The following is a 20,044-nucleotide window of genomic DNA, read 5'->3' as shown; positions in this document are numbered from 1 at the left end:
ACCCCAACCCCTGTATGTCATAAATCTCATTTTCCGTTCCCTGCGCCGGGCCTCGCCTCGCACCTGATGATTTATTAACGTAATCTGCGGGGGTAACTACACATGTGCCCGGCTCCGGCTTGTCCCAGCTCATCTCCTAAGTAATTGTTTCTCATTAGTTCTGATAATGTTTTAATAGCGCGATGCCCATCATTTAGCCAGCCAGGAATGAATAACGGAGAGTGCCCCGAAACGCGAGGCGTAATATAAGCAGGTAGTCTTTAATTAATCAAATTAGCCTGGAGGTCCCCGCGCTGCCAGGGATCCCCCGGCACAGCGACCCGGGACGGGAGCGGGGCGTGAGGTTTTGGGGGGTGGATGTCGGTCTGCGCAGCGCATCCCCAAACTCCGCAGAGGGGCGGAGAGGGGTCAGAACCTCCCCGGTGCTGCCCCGGATGGGCCCGACAGCGCTATGGGGCTGGAGGGGTGTGTTTGGGAGAACACACTGACCCCCCATCCTGCTCCCCGGCGCTTCCACTGCCCCCCGCCCTCACTTTCCCCGCTGCTTCCACGAAGGTTGACCGGTGGTTTTTGGTGTCGGTGTTTCCCTCCCCCTGCCCTTCCCTTCCTCTTCCCTTAATTAAACCCAAAATAACTTGAAACATTTAAAATCTCAGCTCAGGGACGGAGGGGACGCAAAGTAAGCGAGCAGATGGGAGGAATAAGCCACTGTGACTCCATACGTAAAGCAGGCACGGAGGCGGTGAAAAATGAAACTTAAAAAACAACTGTTTTCTATTTACAAATTTAAATAAACAGAACAGCCTTCCCCGCGGTGTTTGTCTAAGTGCAGCAGCATTGCTGCTGTGTAGGTCATGAAAAGGTTGGTGCATAGTTTAAAACTTCCCATTCTGTTAATTTCTTAAAGAACAGTCGTTCATAGTCTGAGCACAAAAGCTCATGATTTAATGAGGAACAGAAACAAAATCTCTGATTGTTGGTGTTTCAAACTTCATTGGAGTCCTCTGGCAACCACAAGTTGATCCTCTGCAGCTTCAATACCCTTTAGCCCTCCATATAAGAGTACATGCTGAATAGAGGACAATGCCTGGTTGTTATGTTTATTTACCCTTACTACAAGCTGGGTTAACCTCTTCAAAACAGCTTTACTAAGCCCGTTAACCACACGGCCCACATGACCTGTAGCCGTATCCCTAATGTGATGTAAATCTGACTCGAGACCATATGCACAAGTTCTGCTGCATTGTGTCTCCGAAAACTACAAGTTTATTGCCGTCCAACCCTTCCCGGGCCGGACGCTTCCAGGAGGAAACGCTCTCAATAGCGACCGCTTAAAAAAAGCTGTGTGTGTGCGTGTGGGGAAAAGTCAGGAGCCCGGCATCGTCAGGGCGGTATTTTTAATGGCTGTTGCACATTTACAGAAGGGGGAGAGGAGGATGAGAAGCCCGCACAGGGCGATGATTTTCATCGTGATCATTTCAACCGGTGCGTGATTATTCCAAGCGTTGCCCTTTCTGACAGGACTTCTGCACCCGGGTGGGAAGAAGCGTAGAGACAAACGGAAGCGATCGGCCCGGCAGCTGCCTGCTCTGTTAACGGAGCTCACAGCTTACGTTTTGCCTGTCTCCTTCAGTGAAGTCATAATAATCGGCAGCAATGATCGTGATGTCACCCAGCCGGTGACGCGACTTCACTGAAGGTTATGAGCCGTGCAGGAGCGAGCGGGAATAGTTTCAGTGATCAGCAAATCTGGCAAGCAAACTAGGACAGAGCTGCAGAGTGGAAACGAATTTCTGCTTAAGCTTGACGCCTTTAATTTTTTTCCCCCCAAGTATTATAGTCATCTTTTAAAACAGCTACTGGGGCCCCGTGGCGCGAGCTTCATTTACCAGCTCATTTTTTCTTGATGGCTGTGGCAAGCGTAACAATGTTCTGTGCCTGCTTCAGTAACGGCATGTCGATCATGCTCCCGTGGAAAGTGAACGCTCCCTGGAAAAGAGAGAATACAAACTTCCTGAGAGGACCTCTGGAAATCGTAGTTGGCTTGTCTTCAAAAACACATCCGTTCACCAGGAAACACCAGCTCCCACAGGAATCCTGAACAAGCTTTAGGAGACAAACTAACCGAGACGAGGCAAATGCAGTTAAAGAAACGCGGTGGGCACCGAGCGCTCTGAAGAGGAGGCAAGAAGTGAGAGAAAAGAGGTACCCAGTGTGCAGCCCGCCTGTTCCAGCCTCTCCAGCTTGGCAAAGACGGAGGGCAGCGAGCAGCGAGGCCGTGCGTGCCAGCCGGAGGAACTGCCCGCCGCTCCCCGCATCCAGTGTCACCCTCCAACACCGGAGCTATGCCAGGCACAGCCAGAAGCATTGTCTTCAGGAAACAGCAGTAGGGATTTGGGGAGAGAAACTTTCCTGACGTGGGATGTGTTGAGGTTGTGCTGCTGGGCCTCTCCACTGGGCCTCCGGCGCTAAAGATAGGCTGGGCTCGGGGTGAAAGCTAAAAAACCCAAGTGGCTGGCGTGGTAATATTGCCCAAATCTGTTCTGGAGCCAAGGTAAAGCTCACCCGAGGATGGCATATAGGGAATTTCCCCGGAAGGGATGCAGAACTAGCCAGTGTGCTTCAGCGGTGGGTCCGAGAGCCAGGGCAGGTGTCAGGAGTCGCTTTGTATTTTGAGGGATTTTGTGGTGGTACCCGGTGGCAAGTTTAAAATAGTTAACTATGAATCGCAGCTAAATCCTAAACAGACAACACAGGTTCTAAACGGGCCCAAACCTGGCTTGTTCCTTTGGATGCTTTAATCCACATGTGTGTTGAAGAGAGAGAGGAATGTGAAGATAAACCACCGTGCATGAAAACATGCCCAAGTTCAGTAGGAAGAAAAGAAGTCTTATTTGTAATTCTGACAGTACTTTGACACGTTCTTGAAAAAAAAAAGAAACCAAGCACAAAGATGCAATCCCTTCCCTGAAGAATTCTGACCTGGCCCGTCTCTGTGAAGCGCCGCACCCCCTTTCAATGCCCTGCTGCAATCAATACGGGATCGCAGCCTGGCCTCAGACTGGCCAGCGAGGGAGGCGAACCAAGGACAGGGAAAGAACGGCAGCGGCTTGCGTGGCTGTGCATGCATGGGGAGAGAAACGCAGAGGAGAGCAAGCCCTTCCTTGTTTGCTGCTTTCCATTTAAGGCTTGATATTCATTGAATGGAGGACTCAACAAATAAAGTGAAAACACAGCTCATTTACAAAACATGTTTAGGAAATGTGTTGCTCCAGTGACGCATCTACAGCTCGGGCGAAGCAGTATTAATTAAATTATAAATCACATTCTGGGATGGTTAAGACAAAAATCCACCTTAAACAGTAACCTAATACAAATCAATATTGCTGTGTGTAAGAACGGGCTGTATTAAAGCCATTAAAAAATGAACAGTTAAAACTATTATTTTAGTTCAAGTAGGATTTCCTGCTCTACTCCTATTTTAGGTGGGTTTGGAGGATAATGGGACTGACAGATACTCAGCATCAGATGCCTCAAATCGAATTTCATGCTTAAAAAGAAACCAATCCACCCTACATTACCCCAACAACAACGTTATTATTATTAACAATAAAACACCACTTTTTATCTTAGCGACATCTCAGCCATTTTCACTTATACTTTTAAACTTTCACAGAAAATGCAGCCTCAAACTATTCTGTTTTGTAAACTGCTGTGAAAATAAATTTGGAACCAAGTAAACATTTCATGATATAGGACTTCTTCAGAATGATTCAGGTCTACGCAGTGATCTCAAATGGCAAAATACATTTTTTTCCCTGTAAGAAAAACATGTTTCCATTGTGCCTATTTTTCTATAGGCATTCAGTCAAATAATAGCTATTGCTTAAAAGAGAAATTTGCCCTTGGGATGACAGGGATAAGTGGAGATATGTTAAGGTGTGGACTCATACTTCCTAGTTCCGTGAAATGGCTGGCTCAGCAGCACAGTTATCCCAAGCACCCGCAGTAGTTTGCAGGAAGAGATGGGTGCCTAGGAATGGCAATTCTGGTCTCTGGTGGTCCTAATCATGATCGAGAGGGTCTTATCCCTTCCACTGACTGTACACAGGATGCTCTGAAGCCAGGTACCTCTGCAGGTGCCTAAGTTGGAGCATGATGAATTTGGGTCAGAACGTCTTCTTTTGAAAGCAGGAGTTAATTAAACAGCATGCCCATCCTCTCTTCATTATAAGAACATGTTTAGAAAGGAAACCAGGATAACAGTGTGTGTGTGCGGACACATGAACACTGAACCACTTGAGATCAGCCGTACGTTCTCTTCTTGTCAGTGTGCAGCTGTAGCCTGGCTTGCTAGGAATTTGAATTCCTGAAAGAAAAAAATGCTTTTTCTTTTTCTAACAGCAAGGAGTAACACGAAGAAGTTGGCTTCTCTGCCTGTTCACTCTGAGGCTCATTTTCTCCCTGCTAATTTGCAGCGTTGAGCTAAAGTCCAGAAAAAGAAGCCGATTTTAATGCCATTGAATATACTCTATTCACTGCCTCTCTTTCCACCCACAGGTTTCAACAGATAGGAAATACCAGTAATTATAGCTTTGTCCCCATGCTCTCTTTTCCAATTCTGCTAGATGAAATTTGCCTTTAGCATTCTTTTGACTTTCTCTCGCATGAATATAAAGAAAACAAGACTTTCTATAAACACCATTTGCTTTGATAGCGCTAATCTCGGGATTAATTTAGTCATAGATCTAAATTTTCTTTTTGGCTAATTTTCTCAATAATCTCAGCCTGTACTTAGACTTCCAGTATTTTGACTGTGGGACCAAGGGTCTGTTCTCAAGGAAGCCTCCAGCCTGAATGGGAGCGACGGCAGGTGCGTGGCGCGAGGTTGGGGTTGGCGACCATCGCGTTCGGTGGCTGCGGCTCTTCCTCGCCACGTGGCCCTGCACATCATGCACTGGGAGCGTTTTCTGATCTGCCCATGGAGGAGACAGTCCCTCCAGCTAAAGGCTGGTGGAGGAGCTGGGAGATAGAGCTGCAGACCGTGGTTGTAGCCTTTGGGTGATGACACATGGGTGAAAGTAATGTGGGTGGGATGAGAAGTGAGGGAATGGAGGACAACCAGGGCACTCACCAGGCTGGAAGCGCAGCCCTTCTGAGCAATGGGTGGCTCTGCAGACCAAAGACTGCCCCTGTTTTAAGTGATGCAGAACATACTCTGCTGTGCTTACCCGCTGTTGTCCTACCTGCAGCAGCAACGCAGCGAGTGTGCTAAGGGTAAAGGCCCCTGAGAAATGTGGTGGCTTTGGCCCTCAGCAAATTGTAGGGTACAGAAGCTGTAAGGGTGCCTTGGCTGGCCTGTGCGGTATAGCAGAGGGGTTTGTATGTGCACAACCTTTGGCTTCCCTCAGCCCGATGGCTCTGTGAGGGCAGGCCATCAGGGAGAAAGCAAGGGTGAAAGCGAGGAGGGAGCGTTTCCCCTTTGGGTCATCAGGCAGACCAGCTAAGGGTCCTTTCCGGTGGAATGACGAGCAAGGAAAGGTGTTTCCTTGTGGACAGCTCTACGAGAGCGCTCGGAAACAAGGAGAAGGCAGCACACCCATCTAGCTCCTCTTCTCTCCTCCTGGTCATTGGAGCTTCCCAAAGAGCCCACCAAGTCGTTATTTCCCTGTCTCTTGTACCAGACCGCCTTCTCCAGGCTGAATGACGCAGGACCAGTACTGTGCAATTTGCTGCATCCCCCAGGAACCACGTAGTACTTGAATGCAATAAATTCACAGTGACATTAAATGCTCTGTTAAAACAGTAGTAACGTCTTTAAAAACATAACAGCGACTTATGCAAGATGCAGGCAATGCTGAGTAAGGTCTTAACAGCTCTACTTTGAATTTCAGTATGTCCTAAAGTGCTTTGAGAATGGAACGGAGAGGGCTTTTGGCAAATACAGAAAACATGATAAACATCATAAAACATCATAAAATGATAGAAAGCTGCTAGGTTTTTTTTTTAATTTTAAAAAAGTTCATTATTAATTTCAGAAGGAAACAGCAGAAAATTATAGTCTTGGAAAAAAGAGACTTGAGCATGGTTAGTCTTGAGCAAGATGCAGACTAAAAGCAAGGGAAGCAGTAAGGCAGAGTTGAGAGAGAACAGTAATTTTCACAGGTCAGGAACTGAAGATACAGGCTCATGAAAAAGAGGGACAAATGAAATTATGCATTAGGAATATCTAATACCGTAAGAATCCAGGTGGCTGTGGAGAGACCAAAGAGATGCAGAACCAAACTGGGTTAACACATCAGTTTGGCTGACCTTATGCTTGTACCTTATGAATCTCCTTTTGGATTGAGGGCTCTTCTCTGACAACTTAGAAGACAACTCTGACCATGTGCTGCCATGGATCTTGGACTCGACTCCTGTCATACCTGTACGTTATCATGAAAGATTTCCTTTGCCTGTAAGTAATGACATGTATTGACTAGCAGACAGGGTGTTTCAGCATTGGTCTGGTATTTGCCATGGCCAGCAGATGAACATGTTAATGAAGCGGTTCCTGGAACATGAAGACCTACTCTTTCTGTGTGTGCCTGTGTGTGGCAGCATCCAGGAACACTCGCTCTGGGAAACTTTTGGGATTAGTTAAGAGCTTGGTAAATCTATACAACCACCTCATAAACAGATTTTTTTTTTTTTTATGGCAAGAAGTGTTTTACCTTTCCAGAAGGTAAGTGGAGAGGATGACTCGATTTCTGTATCATCTGGGGATCTATATGAAAGGGGAAGAAACTCTCTTGCAGCCAACTCTCTTGCAAGCACTTATCATGGGTAGTAGAACTGTGCTGTCCTTGACTACAACTGGGGATGGACAGGATCACAAGTGAGATACCCTTCATGTTTTTCCAGAAGATCAGGGAAAGTTTCAAAATTCTCCATCTCTCCCGAACCTTTTTATGTAACACGCAACGTTTCGTGGGGTTTTACTCCCACCATCATTTGTTTCCTTGTGTACCACTGGGTTAACAAGAGGAAACAAGGTGGCTAAAACTATTATGATACAGAATACTTATGGCACCTCATATTTATGTGACACACTTCTGTCTGAGCTGTGGATGAAAGTACATGAGTTAATTAAAGTAAAATAATAATTGTTCTGGGACATGTGGGACAGTGATCAGATGAGCTAGTCCCCTTTGGTTGACAAGATGGAAGAATTAGAGGTACTCTGCACCCAGGAATGCTTGTGGCTTTTTCCTCAGCACTTGCTCTGTCTGTGGTTATCCGTGTCTCTAGCCACGTCCATGTGGATGACTGCAATGAACTCACTCAGAGGGTTATGCAGACCCTTGGTTCTTAGACCACTGCAAAACATCAATCCCCTGCGTTAGTACTGAATGCAAGGATTTGCTTCCCTAAGGCATAGCAAATATATAAATGTCAAAGTATCAAATAAGACCTATAAGTTCAGAAAAGTCTATCGGCTTCCTGATCGCCTGCAGATGGGACTCCAAATGTGAGCAGCAGTTGCGAGAGCTCTGTTCTCTGTTTTGGGAACCACGGCTGTTGCTATAAATACCTTGATTGTTGGCAAGCCTTTGCTAATCAGCCTTTGATTTGATGACCTGTTCTACCAGATCCCATCATACATAGCCAACAAATTTAACCCCCACGTGTCAGTGGCCAGGCCTTTCTTAAAGATATTTATAAAGACTACTTTAAGCCTGTGGCTTGTCTATAGTAGAAAAACCCATCAATTGTCTTCCATCACATGAAAGAAGGTAGCCAACAGTGCTATATTCATTTGTTGCGTGTGTCAGTGTATGGGTTGCCCTGGGCCACCATGCAGAGATAGCCAAATTTTCAAAAAGCAGTTTACTTTGGGAATCTAGTCAGGCGATTTAGATGGCAGGGTTGGAGGTGCTAGGGGATCCTGGTGAGTAGGTAAGGCTTTGGAATGGGGGTGGGCTTTGGGTACCTAGGCCAGTGGAAGAAAAGGAAAAGCAAGCCAAGGGCATGTTCCATGAAATTGCAATATGGACAAGAAAGCACCTGCTGCTGAATTTTGAATTACGTATAGGTCAGAGATAGGGGTTATGTAATGCTTATGGAATTGCCAAAAAATCCATGCCACTAGTGAGGTGACCATGGCTCAGAAGACAAGCAAACTCGTGAGTGAGGGGAAGCCCTTCGATGGCACCCTGCTGTCACAGCGTTAGAAATACTGCCCTGCTGATGAAGATTGCTTTTCTTCAATCACTTTTCTCAACAGTTTAGCTAGCGATACTTTCCTTTGCAGACCAAATCCCTGCAATGAGCATATGCCAGTTGGGTTATCTCCTCACCCTACTTGGCTGACTTCTGAGAAGACGTGCCTCTAGGACCTAGGGGGAAATGGGTGTAGGAAGACCAGTGAGCCAGCCACCCTTCTCTCCTCCACCCCTTCCATCATTAGGAAGTATTGTGAACCAAACAGAGCTCCCACACGGCTCCAGTAATGTGGGCCAGAGGCTGTGTGTGAATACAGCCATTGTCCAAATAAGTAATGACATAAGGCCCTTTCCAGCCCGTGACCTGCACTCACGGGCAGATGCCAGGATAAATGGAAACGAGCAGAGTGGGTGATGCCAGCCGGCCAGTGCAAATGTTGCCTACCTCCCACGAGGGGAAACGGAGAACACGTACAGGCAGGCATCCTCAGGTTCACAGATGCAAGAACCATCTTTGATCCACAGTTATATCTGAGAAACATTAATTCTTTCTACGGTAATTCAGTGGTGCGCCCACTTCCAAATCCCAAAGGTCTTGTTACAACCTTTTGGAAACCACAAAAGTACATGGAATAAACTCACTGAAATCTGTTTGGGCCTGAGAACATGATCTCTAATCCTGCACAATATTAACCGTTAGAAGGAAACAAGAGTGTTGTGCTCTGGAAGACGGGCAAGGTTTTCTCTTCTGAGGAGTGAAGGAAGCAGGTGGATGGCAAAGGGTCCCCCTAAAAAATCACTGGCATTCAGGAAGATAATTCCCCTGGGATTAACTGAAAACATACATTGTTTAAGTGACCCCCTGCAGAGGAAATTTGGAAATCTTTGAACGTTGGGGTTTGCTTACAGGTAATGAACAAAAGAGAAGAGGGTTCTGGTCTCAGCAAATGGAGTTGGGTCTGTGCCTGGGGGAGGAGTGATTATCCTGACTACAAAGGAATGACTTTCCCTTGAAACAGAAGGTTGAAACCATATTTTGGGGGAAGTGAAGAGTAGGAAATAAACTAACAGCTGTGATGGTGCTAAATGAAGGTTTAATTGATTTTTTTTTTTTTTTCTTCTGCAAGTTGTAGCCAAAGAGGCATCATAAAGAGCTGGGTCACCATTCCACCTTTTAGTGGTGAACTTCCAAAGGTTAGTGAGCTGCCATGAGGTGTTTGACGGTATCTAGGTAGGAAATGCCTAAATAACTAGTGTAGTCACATTTGACAAATTGGAGACTCCATGCACAGCAAGCTATACAAGCAGCTGTTCGGGTTATGTGTTTCTATATCGTTTCCTTTGAACTCTTTGGCATTCACCCTCCTTTTTTGTAGCAACACCGTGGGAGGAAAGGCATTTGTACACAAAATCTCTGGGGAAAATAAATGATCCCTGAACAGGTTTGTCAAGATGTCTTTTTGGCAAGAGGAGGTGCTCAGGGGGTCTCTGTGATCTGTTGAAGTAAGGGATGGATGGGGAGGGAATTCTGCAAAGTATTGGCCCCAGCAAGTTTCCGTAGCCATACTGTTGATATGATGAAAACTTTAAAGTTCACTGCCTTTCCTTTCTTTTCACCAGTGTAAACTTCCACCAGAGTAGTTAGTTCACAGGATAAATCAGATTGTAATGCCAGGCCTGTTTGTATGAGATAGGCTTCTACCTCCAGGAGCAGACAGAAGGACACAAAAGGTCGAGAAAGAAAGAGCAACAACAACATGAAATAGAGATTAATTTTTACCTCAAATAACTCCCTAGCAGCAGTACAAGAACTCTGACAGAAAAAAACCTTTCTAAAGCTCAACAGGTAGGAAGGACTTTGTGATCCCTTAAGTCCACACTGGGGCTGGAAAGATGAAGAACAGGGACCTACAAGGTCCTTTACTTCTCTTCCACCTGACATTATCATTCCCAGCCTATGGATAAGGGTCTTACCCTGCTGTGTGAGCCTGACAAGCTGTTTTTCCCTCTTCCCAAGCCGCCTGAACCATGGGGGACAGGCATTTAGGCTGGGGTGGGCCAGGGGATCCCGCTTGGTCCAGATCCAGGCACTCCAAGCCGTCAAAGTCTCTACCTCTCACTGAGCAAACAGGCTGTTTAAGATCCCTGAATGAAAGGCAGACACTAGGTGGTTTGTTTTTTTTTTTTTTTTACTGCTGTCTTTAGGTTTTCTTTTGTTTCCATCTCATTGTGGTTGTTGCCTTCCTGCATGCTCCTCTACAGTAGGAAAGAATAAAATTAAATGAAGAGGGTCCTAGAAATCAGGAATATTCTCCACTGGTTTCCATCCTCCATCTTATAACGTATCTAGAGATCACACTTGCTGCTGCCAAGCAAATCTTCATTTTTTACCACAAAAGCAGCTTCCTGGACAAACATCCTATCCACCCCGGCATTTTTTCCTCCAGTGAGCATCATGATTATTATAAGGAAAAATGAAAAGTAACAAATATTAAGACTTCAGTATCCTCAGACACCCTTAATTAAGTGATTTAGAATTAACTTGACGCTTAAAGTCACGGAAGCAATTTGTTAAATATAGACTAGAAAATTTAATCTGGATGTAAATGATTTCAGGACACACAAAAAGCATTTGATAGTGAAGGAGAAGGTAGCTATAAAATACAAAAAAGGCAAGGAACGTAATAACAGTGAAGCTCGTTCTGCCAACACGAATGGAATCACCATTATTTCTGCAGTCTCTACTTTTTCTAATTTCAGATTCATTTTCTGAATGGGGTTGAACAGCCATTTTTTGCTGCCATTCTCTATTTCAGCTGATGGAGCTTTCGCAGCGTGCCTCTGTGGGTCTCTGAAAAAGCCAGCTAGCACTGAGAGGAGTGAAGAGGCAGCAAGAACGCTGCTACTTAACTGAAACAATATTTTGGCTGTACAGGCTTCCGAATTCCCTCAGTAAGCCTTGAAAAGAGCCATCCGGTCAGAGCATCACATCTCTGGTCGGAAACAAGAACGAGGCTCGTGAGCGCTTGTTAATGTTTTTTAAAGAGGGATCCGGAAGGTGGGCAGTTGCCTCGGTGGGTTGCTTGGTGCAGAGCAGGTTTTGGCAGGACAGCGGGCAGGTGTCGGCAGCTATGGGTGTCTCCCTGCTCCACTCCCGCAGAAAGCATTGTGTGCACTGGGAATGTGCTGGCATGGCATGGCCCTTCCAAAAGCAAGGGCACTCACCCTGCCTCACCCAGACACTGCGTTCCCCTCCTTGAGCCGGCAAGGACAGAGGGGTCGTGCCTTGCTGAGGAAGAATCCAGAGGGATGCTATCCCATGCCCTGCGCAAGGCCCACGTCCCTCAGGACAGGAGCCACCTCCCCCAGGAGCTACCTCCAGGTGGAAAGGCTGTGGAGGGGCACAGCATTCGTCCTTCTGCTCCCGGCTCGTGGACAAACTTCTCCCTGCGGGAAATGTCAAAGCGCCATCCGAGCCCCTCTCCCCCTGCGTTTTGGACACAGGTCTTTAATGAGTGGAGGGAAACAGATTAAGAGCCACCGAATGCCTGCTGGGGAGTAGTGGTAGTGGTGGGGAGTTGGCAAGAAAATGTTTTGTATGAGTTTCTGCCCTGCTTAGGAGCTTTTGCAGCCCCGCATCGTAAAATCTGTCTCTTTCTCTCCCCACCTGGCATAACTCCCTCAGGACTGATTGCGCCAGTGTAGGAATCAGTATAGCACAAGCAATTAGCTAATACAGCCCCTTCTGCTCTATTGTAAAGGTTCAACGTTTGCCCCCAGATGGATCTTTCTAAGAGAAAAGCCTTCAACTGTGACACAAAACATGTTTCTAAAATCTTTTTCAAATAATAAAACCGTATAGAGAAACTTCAAGTACTGATATGAGCTCTCTCGGTCTCTATTTATCGATTTTCACATTAAACTGTCACATGGCCACTTCTAAAAAACCCAAACAACAGAACAGTGACCCACGCTTAAACCCCACCAGCGCGCTCCATCTTTGCATGGAGATGCACCTGAACCTATACTTCTTAAGGCCGGAGCTCATGAAAGGTGGCAATTTATCAGGAATCCCTGAACCCCCGACTTGCAGTGTTGGGAATATACATTGCCTGCTTTACACAAACGACAGCAAATGCCCTGCGTCCTGGGAGCAAGGGCTGACGGTGCTGTGGTCCAGTGTGTGCAGAGGTACCCCGTGCCGCCGGCGTTGCGCCGGATGGGCTCCCGCTTAGCTGGTGGCACCTCGAAGCTCTGCCTGCTGTCTGTCCTGGGTGAGGGGAGCGGGGAGCCGGGCTGCTCCCTCACCCCAGCTCTGCCTAAAGCCCTGAAATACAATACCCTATAAAGTGTGATAGAATCCCTGTGGGTTGATGGGGTCCCACACTGCCCTGTGCCAGAGGGGTGCTCCAGTGCATCCCTCCCAGGATGCAGCCAGAGGAGCCTGCTGTCCCTGGGGCACAGCCCTGCTCACCCAGTGCCTGTGGGTCGGGATGGATCCCTCGTGGCTGGGGTTGTGCACGGACAGCCTTCCTGGGGACCATAGTGATGCTGGGAGAGGGAGGGCAGCGGGGAGAGACCTCTCTGGGCAGCAGCGGGAGCTGGATCTGGCCCAAGCATGAGGGCGCATCGTCTCCAAGATACAGTGGCTTGGGGTAGCTTTTTCTAAACAAAGAGCATTATAAGGGAGCCACTGCTGGAAATTTCCATTCCTTTGTTGAGTAGATGCTGTGTAAATAAATGCATTCCTGAGATTTTTCATAATCTTGGAAAGGTCCGTAAAAGAAACTGTGCAGTTTGTCAAATTGCTGGAGTTCGTATATATTATTCCTCTGCCGCTGGGAACATGATACACAATGGCACAGAATATAATGCAAGAAACATATGCTACAGATCTAAGAAGCATTCTGTGCATTCATATGTGGCATGTACAGATATTCCTTCTGTTTTGCCCCGTGGGATCTAAAATATACAACCCTTATTACAGCTTGGGCTTGAGAATTACTTACCTTAACTCTAAATAACCCTTACCTGACAGACAACTGTGGCGGCAGCATTTAGCTCCCCGTTCCCTGGTCTAATGTGCGGGTGCTTTGAAAGTGTTTATAAACTGGTAGATGAGACAAATGTGTAAGCAACCTCCTCTTACTTTTCTCAACCTCCTCTGCCTTTTCTCAACCTCCTCTGCTTTCCTTTTGTCTGAATTTTATTTGAAAAACATGATTCGGGAAGATCCTCTTACGATAATGATATTGTGCCTCATGCATTTCCAAGCTGAATGGCTCAAAAATGCATTTCCAGTGTCTTACTCTCTTGTCATGTATGAACAGTAACTACTCATAGAAGGGATTATATCCCTGTATCCAGTGTATTGGTAATGCAAACGCAGGAGTTACTTGCGTAGTAAGAGACTATTGCACATTCACTGACAGAAGTGAGATCTTTTTCTTGAAATAAGCTAGTAGCTTCTCCCACTAAATCTAGCCCTTTGGACTCAGTTAATCTGGATTTATAAGATCATTGCCCTGTTTAATGTGGCACAAATACATTAGAAAGTTTAGAACAAAAGCTGTCCTTTGGACTATGAGACCCATGTTTATTACTCTTCTTTTTCATTTTTGAACATGCTCTGACTCTTATATTGAGACCTGCCCAACAGCTACACCTGCCTTCTTTAGGATTATTTTTTTAACTCTGAACATCATATCCCCTAGTAATGCAATTCTACTGGAAAAATATTGAAATGATATGTAAATAATACTTTTAAAACAGTTTTCATGTTTAGATCTCAAAGTTCTAGACAAAAGAGAGCACTTAATAAACAGTTGTATAAAATACAAAATGTACTTTTTTCAACACTCAACTTCTAAATGCCCCAAATACGTTACCATTGATTTCCTAGATATGCTATTTTTCAGTCAGATTAGAAATGTAAAACACCCAACCCCACAACCAAAACCACCTAGAAGCCAAACCGAAACAAACCCCCAGATAGGACTATCTCCGTAAAGTAAGCCCAAATATTTTTGGCCAGCTGGTTAACTCTCTAATATCCTTCTGTCTGGACACTGCCACAGCATCTTCAATTCCACATCTGAGATCCTAATTTTTCCTGACCTCAGTACTCACATTTAGGAGCTACTGTGTCAAAGCATTTCAGCCTCCAGGATGAAGTAGTCTGGTTCAGGCTTCTCTCAAAGACAGATTATTACAGCAATTGTAGCTCTCGAACTGGAGGAGATTATAAAAGCTCATTACTGTATTTTAATATAAAATATTGTTGACTAAGGGCATCAAACTTTAAACCCAATTAATAACAGACTATGATCCCAGAGACTGCAGACCAGTAATTTATCTACCACACAAACAGCCGCCCAAATCCCTCACATTTATTTTTTCCAGGCTTTCAACTTTGATTAATAACAGGGTAAAACCATGCAAGTCTCAACCATATTAACCACGGCTATATTTTTAGTCTTACTGACACGAACACTTTAATATAATAAAAAGAAAACGAAAACAGAAGAGGTGTTTCATTAGGACACGAGGATTACTAAAACCACGGCGTGGAGTATTTGTCAGGAGGTGGTAGGGGAAGAGTTATTACTTACATTTTAGCATGTCTCTAGGATGCGGAGCAAGAGGCTCCCTCGGTGAGATATGTTTGCTTTGGAAAAAAAATCGAGTGATCAGACCATCCAAGCTCTCCTTACTGACACATTTATAATACCAAATTGCAAACTCGGTGAAGTAGTTTGCAGCACGGGACGGCAAACTATTTTTCCAATTTTGTTCTGTTGCCTGGCAATACGTCAGCGAGGCAAGATCCAGAGGTTCGCACGTTAACCTGCCAGTCCTTTTTTATTGATAGATGGCTACATGTGAAAATATATGAAGCGTGCCACCTGGTTAGTTTAAAAAAAATAGCCCAAACCACAAACCCTCAGCAAATCTGTTCTCGCAGGTGATTATAGAAGCTTCTAACCTATTTTAGAAGCATTAAAAAAAAATCTTCAAACCCAAACAACTCCCTCCCCCCCCCCGAATGGCTGACTTAAGCAAGAAACCAGCATTATGTCAGTAAAATAACAGCTTCAAAACAAATCCAAAGAGCAATGCTTGCCTAACAGAGAATTCTTCAATATTAAATGTTTGGCTTCGTGATTGTGCGACACTGGACTAGAGTTAAATGTAGTGCAGTCTCCTCATCCATTGCTCATATGACAGAGGTATTCCTTAGATGAGTTTCTGACACTAAATTCCGCCGAATGAACAGTATTATACAGGTCATAAACATACACAGTATTTGGCTGTGTCGGCTGACTTTTTTCTACCTGCTACACATTTGCCCCAGCAGTGTGTTTGCAAGGATGCCTTTTGTAAAAGAGCCGAGTTCCGTAAATCGGAATAATGGGCAAAACCAGTCACACAGTTTGTATTCCTGAATTGTTTGCACCAGGACAGCTATATTTCAAAATCCAGGGAACGGAACAAAAAAGTGCAGGCACAAGGCATTCTAATAGTGACCCTGAAATAACTGCTCAGGACAGCACCCAAATATCGTAGTCAGGGACGTACTGCAAACACCCGGGTACCACAGAGGGGATGCGACAGTCCAGCAAAGAGAAGGGCAGAGCAATAGCAAATACCTTCTCAGACTTGTACCCTGAGGTGAAAGCATCATCTCTGCTTTCACTTTTTTAGCATTTCTAATGCACAACATCTGCAGTATCAGAAGTGCGGGGGAACGGGGAAGGCACACACTCCAACCCGTTCCTACCCGCCAGAAAGCGAAGAAGTGTACAGAAAGCCTTTACACAGCACCGGCGAAAGCGAGACCCTATGCACAGTCTCATATATGAACTTCACCACCAAAGAGGTTTGTCTCCCACGTGAACGGCACAGAAGCACCCGCAAACCGCTCCCGCTCGTCTGCGCTCCCCGTTCTGACATCGGGACTTTGCCTTTTAACAAGCCCAGGCTTGGCTGCAACTAAGATAAACATATTTAGCTGCAACTTTTTTTTTCCTTTCAAAAAGAGGCAAACTGGATTATAGCAAATAACCTTTAAGATAATTAACTGACAATGCCGCAACTAGCATAAAATCTTCCTTCAGGCGACCCCTAATTTAAGTATTACTGGCACAAAGTGGAGACAGATTGTGCATCACCACCGCAATATTTACATAGCAGAAACCCACAGAGCAGGAAACGTGAGACTCAATGATGCACTAAATTAGGAACAATCATATTCTAGTGTTAATTTGCTTTCTCCTCTTATCCAAATTTCAGGTCGAGCAATTGGTACAAATGCACATAAACCATTCCCATTTTTAATGATTAAGAACCACGGTCTGCAGGCAGTTGTGCTCAAAAGTGAATTCACTCACTACTAGGGTTGTTTGCAGGATCAAACGCCCAAAAGTGAAACAGGTTTACCAACATAAAGAGATTTCTTTTTTTTTTTTTTTTTTAAAAAAAAACCCCAAGACTTGCTAATCTGTTTATTTCTTTCCATAAACGAAAGCCTGCGCCGGCAGCCCGAGTCCTCTGCCACGCTACCTGCCTTTCGGTGGCGAGTATTTTCCCGTGACAGCAACACCGTGATTCTGTGGCGCGATGGAGAAGGAGTTTTAATTCACCAGCGCTGTAGATCTAGGCAGGTATTCAAAAGGCTCTGTACTCAAAGAATTCAAGTTAAAACGGGCGTGGAGGAAAAGACAGCCGGTCTATTTGCAAGTAGACTGGGAAGTGACACATTTATAACAAATACACACTCTACAGTCTATTTCACCAGTACTACCCTTGGTTACTTCGTAAGCTAAATGCAAAGAGCCATCACCAATCTTTCTAAATCTCAAACATTATTCAAATTTGGTTTCCACTACGGCATATGAACAAAATATTTACCTTGCCTAATCGCTGATGTTCTTCAAAAGCAGAAATCAGTTCTTGTGCCCACTTTATTTTTTCAGGGCTCGGAGAGAACTGTTCCTGGACAACAGCAATTTGGTTGGGGTGAATCACCTGCTTACCTACAAAGAAGATTAATAACACCAGAATCATGCATCGACAAACAGATGTTCAAGCAAAATGTTCCAACCACTTGAGGCTCTCATATGCCTCACAGACTTTCTTGCTCCTTAGCTGATTATTTTATTTGGTTTCTTGCATTTTTTAAACCGGACAACAGGCAGATAGCCTTTTGTCAGATTATTTTTTTTAAAGAATAAAAAGATCTGGAGCTATGCTTGCATTCAGTATTGTTTGAAAGAACGCACAGTTCTTTCTCCTGCCTCCCCATTTCCATCCGTACATCTTCTCTCAGTTGTTTCAGGTGCAGTTGTTTGTCCGGGGAAGTCGGTAACACAGAAGTTTAATGCATTGCTGAATTTCACTATATAAATAACAGCTCCAGCTCCTCTTAAATAAGTTGCTTTAAAACATGTTCGAAAAATGAGATCTGAAGATGGCAAGAGCTTTTCAGGACTGAAAAGTTACCAGTCACCTACGGATCATGCCCTAAACTCTCGGTATTGGCTTAGCATCATAAAATCCTCAGCACTGTTTAAATGGTTGCTGTTGCCATAGTTAGCGGTTGCAGGTAGGCTGCGACATTTACTTAACCACCGGTATATTAAACAGCTACCAGCTTTACAAAACCCTTTTTTAAATTCTTTTCCTGTATAAACATACATTAAGAAAATAAAAATGGATGCTGCTTTTTTTACTAGAGATTTTCAAACGTGAATAGACAGCCACATAATCCGTTTTAATCTGTTATTGTATTTAGCTACCTTAAAACAAAATACATATCTAATTTATTTGACAGTCTAAAAAGTGTAACATCTGACACAATTAGTTCATTTCTAAGGGAATTTCACAGACCGGCGCGATTTCTGCGCTTTGGTTTCGAAGTGTGTTAATAAAGAGAAACTACCGCAATTCCCAGCTTCCAGCGGAATACGTGACCCTCCATGGCAGATATCAAAACCAGTAAGAGGGATGAGCCTGATGCTGCAAACTTGCCATCAAGTGAGCAGTCTCCTGGCCACAGAGGGTCCCCAGCCGTGCCGTCCCGCCGCACGCTACAGCCTCTCGCGGGAGCGGGATTTTTGCACGCAAGGAAAAGTTGGAAGCGTCAGGGACCTAAGGAGGTTTCCTGCGCGCAACGGGGGTCTGCTCCGACGGCCTTGCTGACATGAAGGCAGCCGTACGTTAGAAATCAGCCCATCGCGCCGTGTAAGAAGCCTCACGCCTGATCGCAGGGATACACCTATTTTAAATGAAATCACCACTGCGAGAAGTCCTGGGGTTACGTTCACGAGACCGCACTGGTGACAACGTGGGGTGCAAACAAAATCTGGGGGTGCAGCAGCACAACCTACTTAATTTAATGAGCAAAGAAATGGTGACTTTTTAAAGTGCTGTTCCGTTTCTTTCCTAAGAAGCCATAAGTAGCTCAGTTTTATCTTGTTTTGCTTCCCACCAGACAATCTTCAGTTCATCATCCTAAGGGCATCCAAATGTTCAGTTTGAAATTTCAATATGGCAACTATTTAAAAAATAGCTTAAAAATAACAAAAAGTTTAAAAGTCAGTAAGAACTGTATTTTTGAAAGAAATTATGTGGAGGCAAATTTTCTTAAATAATGCAGTTTTTAGTCTATTTAATCGAATGTCACCATTAATAAGCTTAGGATATTTCTTATTTATAATACAACACATTCTCCCTAGCTGAGCTACTAATTCTAAAAACTGAAGGACATCCAAATAATTCCTGCAAAATCCTATGGAGCTTAACTTTCTGGGAAAAAATGTAGAATATATTATAAATTATACTTAAAGTCAGTCTATAATCATAACAAAAATAAAAACCTGTATATATGATTTTTTAAAGTGTAAAACATTCCTGCAAAGAGATTCGCTTTTGATAAAGACATATGTAGCAGGAAGCTATACTTTTTCTCACAAAAATGTTACTGAAGCATTTACAGAGAATATAATCTAACTTTTGATTTATAGCACTCAGTTGATTTTTGTCACAGATTATGTATCCAAATAACTGTAAAATAGACGTAATGCCATGCAGGAATGAAGCAAATATTTTAAACGGAATTGTTGTTATTGACAAGTTACTGAGAGTGCAAAATTGGAAGACATTAAAATTTATGACCATGAAATCCTTTTTACAGTACCACTTGATATATCGTGCTTTAAATCAACGCCTGTCAAGTCTTTGAGGTAACTGTATGACGGTGTCATTTTAGTCTTCTACAAAAGACTGCAAAAGAGAGGAAACCTATAGTGTTTCGTATTTATATCTGGCTTCTCAGCATGTAGCACAGGAGTTTCTATAATGACTAAGTCAGCTGTTAAAGCTTATGGCAAGGTTTACCTCATTTTTCACACAAACATTCCTAAAACTGATGACCATTTATATAGGCAACACACTGACTTTAAGTCCACACCTTCTGGTATTGATCGTAAAACATCTTGACGGGTGTGTACGCATTTGTGTGTGGGTGTATACAGACACACACACACAACTCCCACATAAAAGATACGCATATAAGTAAATAATAAATAAAAATAGATAAATAGGCTAAATTACCTTTGAAAACATTTCATTTTATGTAAACACACTGACTGAAATAAAAACAGGCTGCTTTTAAGACAACTGGAAAAGAAAACTTGGCCACGATAAGCAATGAGGGTCACAATAGTAAGTAAATAGCTGAGAAATTCTTTGTTATATTATTTCGCTTGTTTAATCTTGAGTGAACATATTTGATTACATTAAGGCCAATTCTACCGGTCTAAATCTGAATATGGGAAAAT

General features: G+C 44.2%; 1 protein-coding gene across 1 annotated transcript in view; it reads right to left on the bottom strand.

The window, feature by feature from the left end:
* Window positions 1-1,377: 1,377 nt before the first annotated feature.
* The window catches only part of CLYBL (citrate lyase beta like), an 81,780-nt gene continuing 63,113 nt past the window's right edge, over window positions 1,378-20,044 (bottom strand). Inside the window, exons 6-8 of the mRNA XM_010161879.1 lie at window positions 17,115-17,239; window positions 1,890-1,989; window positions 1,378-1,526 (exon numbers count right to left, since the gene is read on the bottom strand). Coding sequence (XP_010160181.1) covers window positions 1,894-1,989; window positions 17,115-17,239 — 221 coding nt within the window. The 3' untranslated portion in view covers window positions 1,378-1,526; window positions 1,890-1,893. The remainder of the gene's footprint in view (window positions 1,527-1,889; window positions 1,990-17,114; window positions 17,240-20,044) is intronic.

This window comes from Eurypyga helias, unplaced genomic scaffold, assembly GCF_000690775.1.
Source record: "Eurypyga helias isolate BGI_N326 unplaced genomic scaffold, ASM69077v1 scaffold5132, whole genome shotgun sequence".
Classification (NCBI taxonomy): Eukaryota; Metazoa; Chordata; class Aves; order Eurypygiformes; family Eurypygidae; genus Eurypyga; species Eurypyga helias.
Note: the sequence above shows the minus strand (reverse complement) of the source record. Positions and strands in the feature narration are given on the sequence as shown.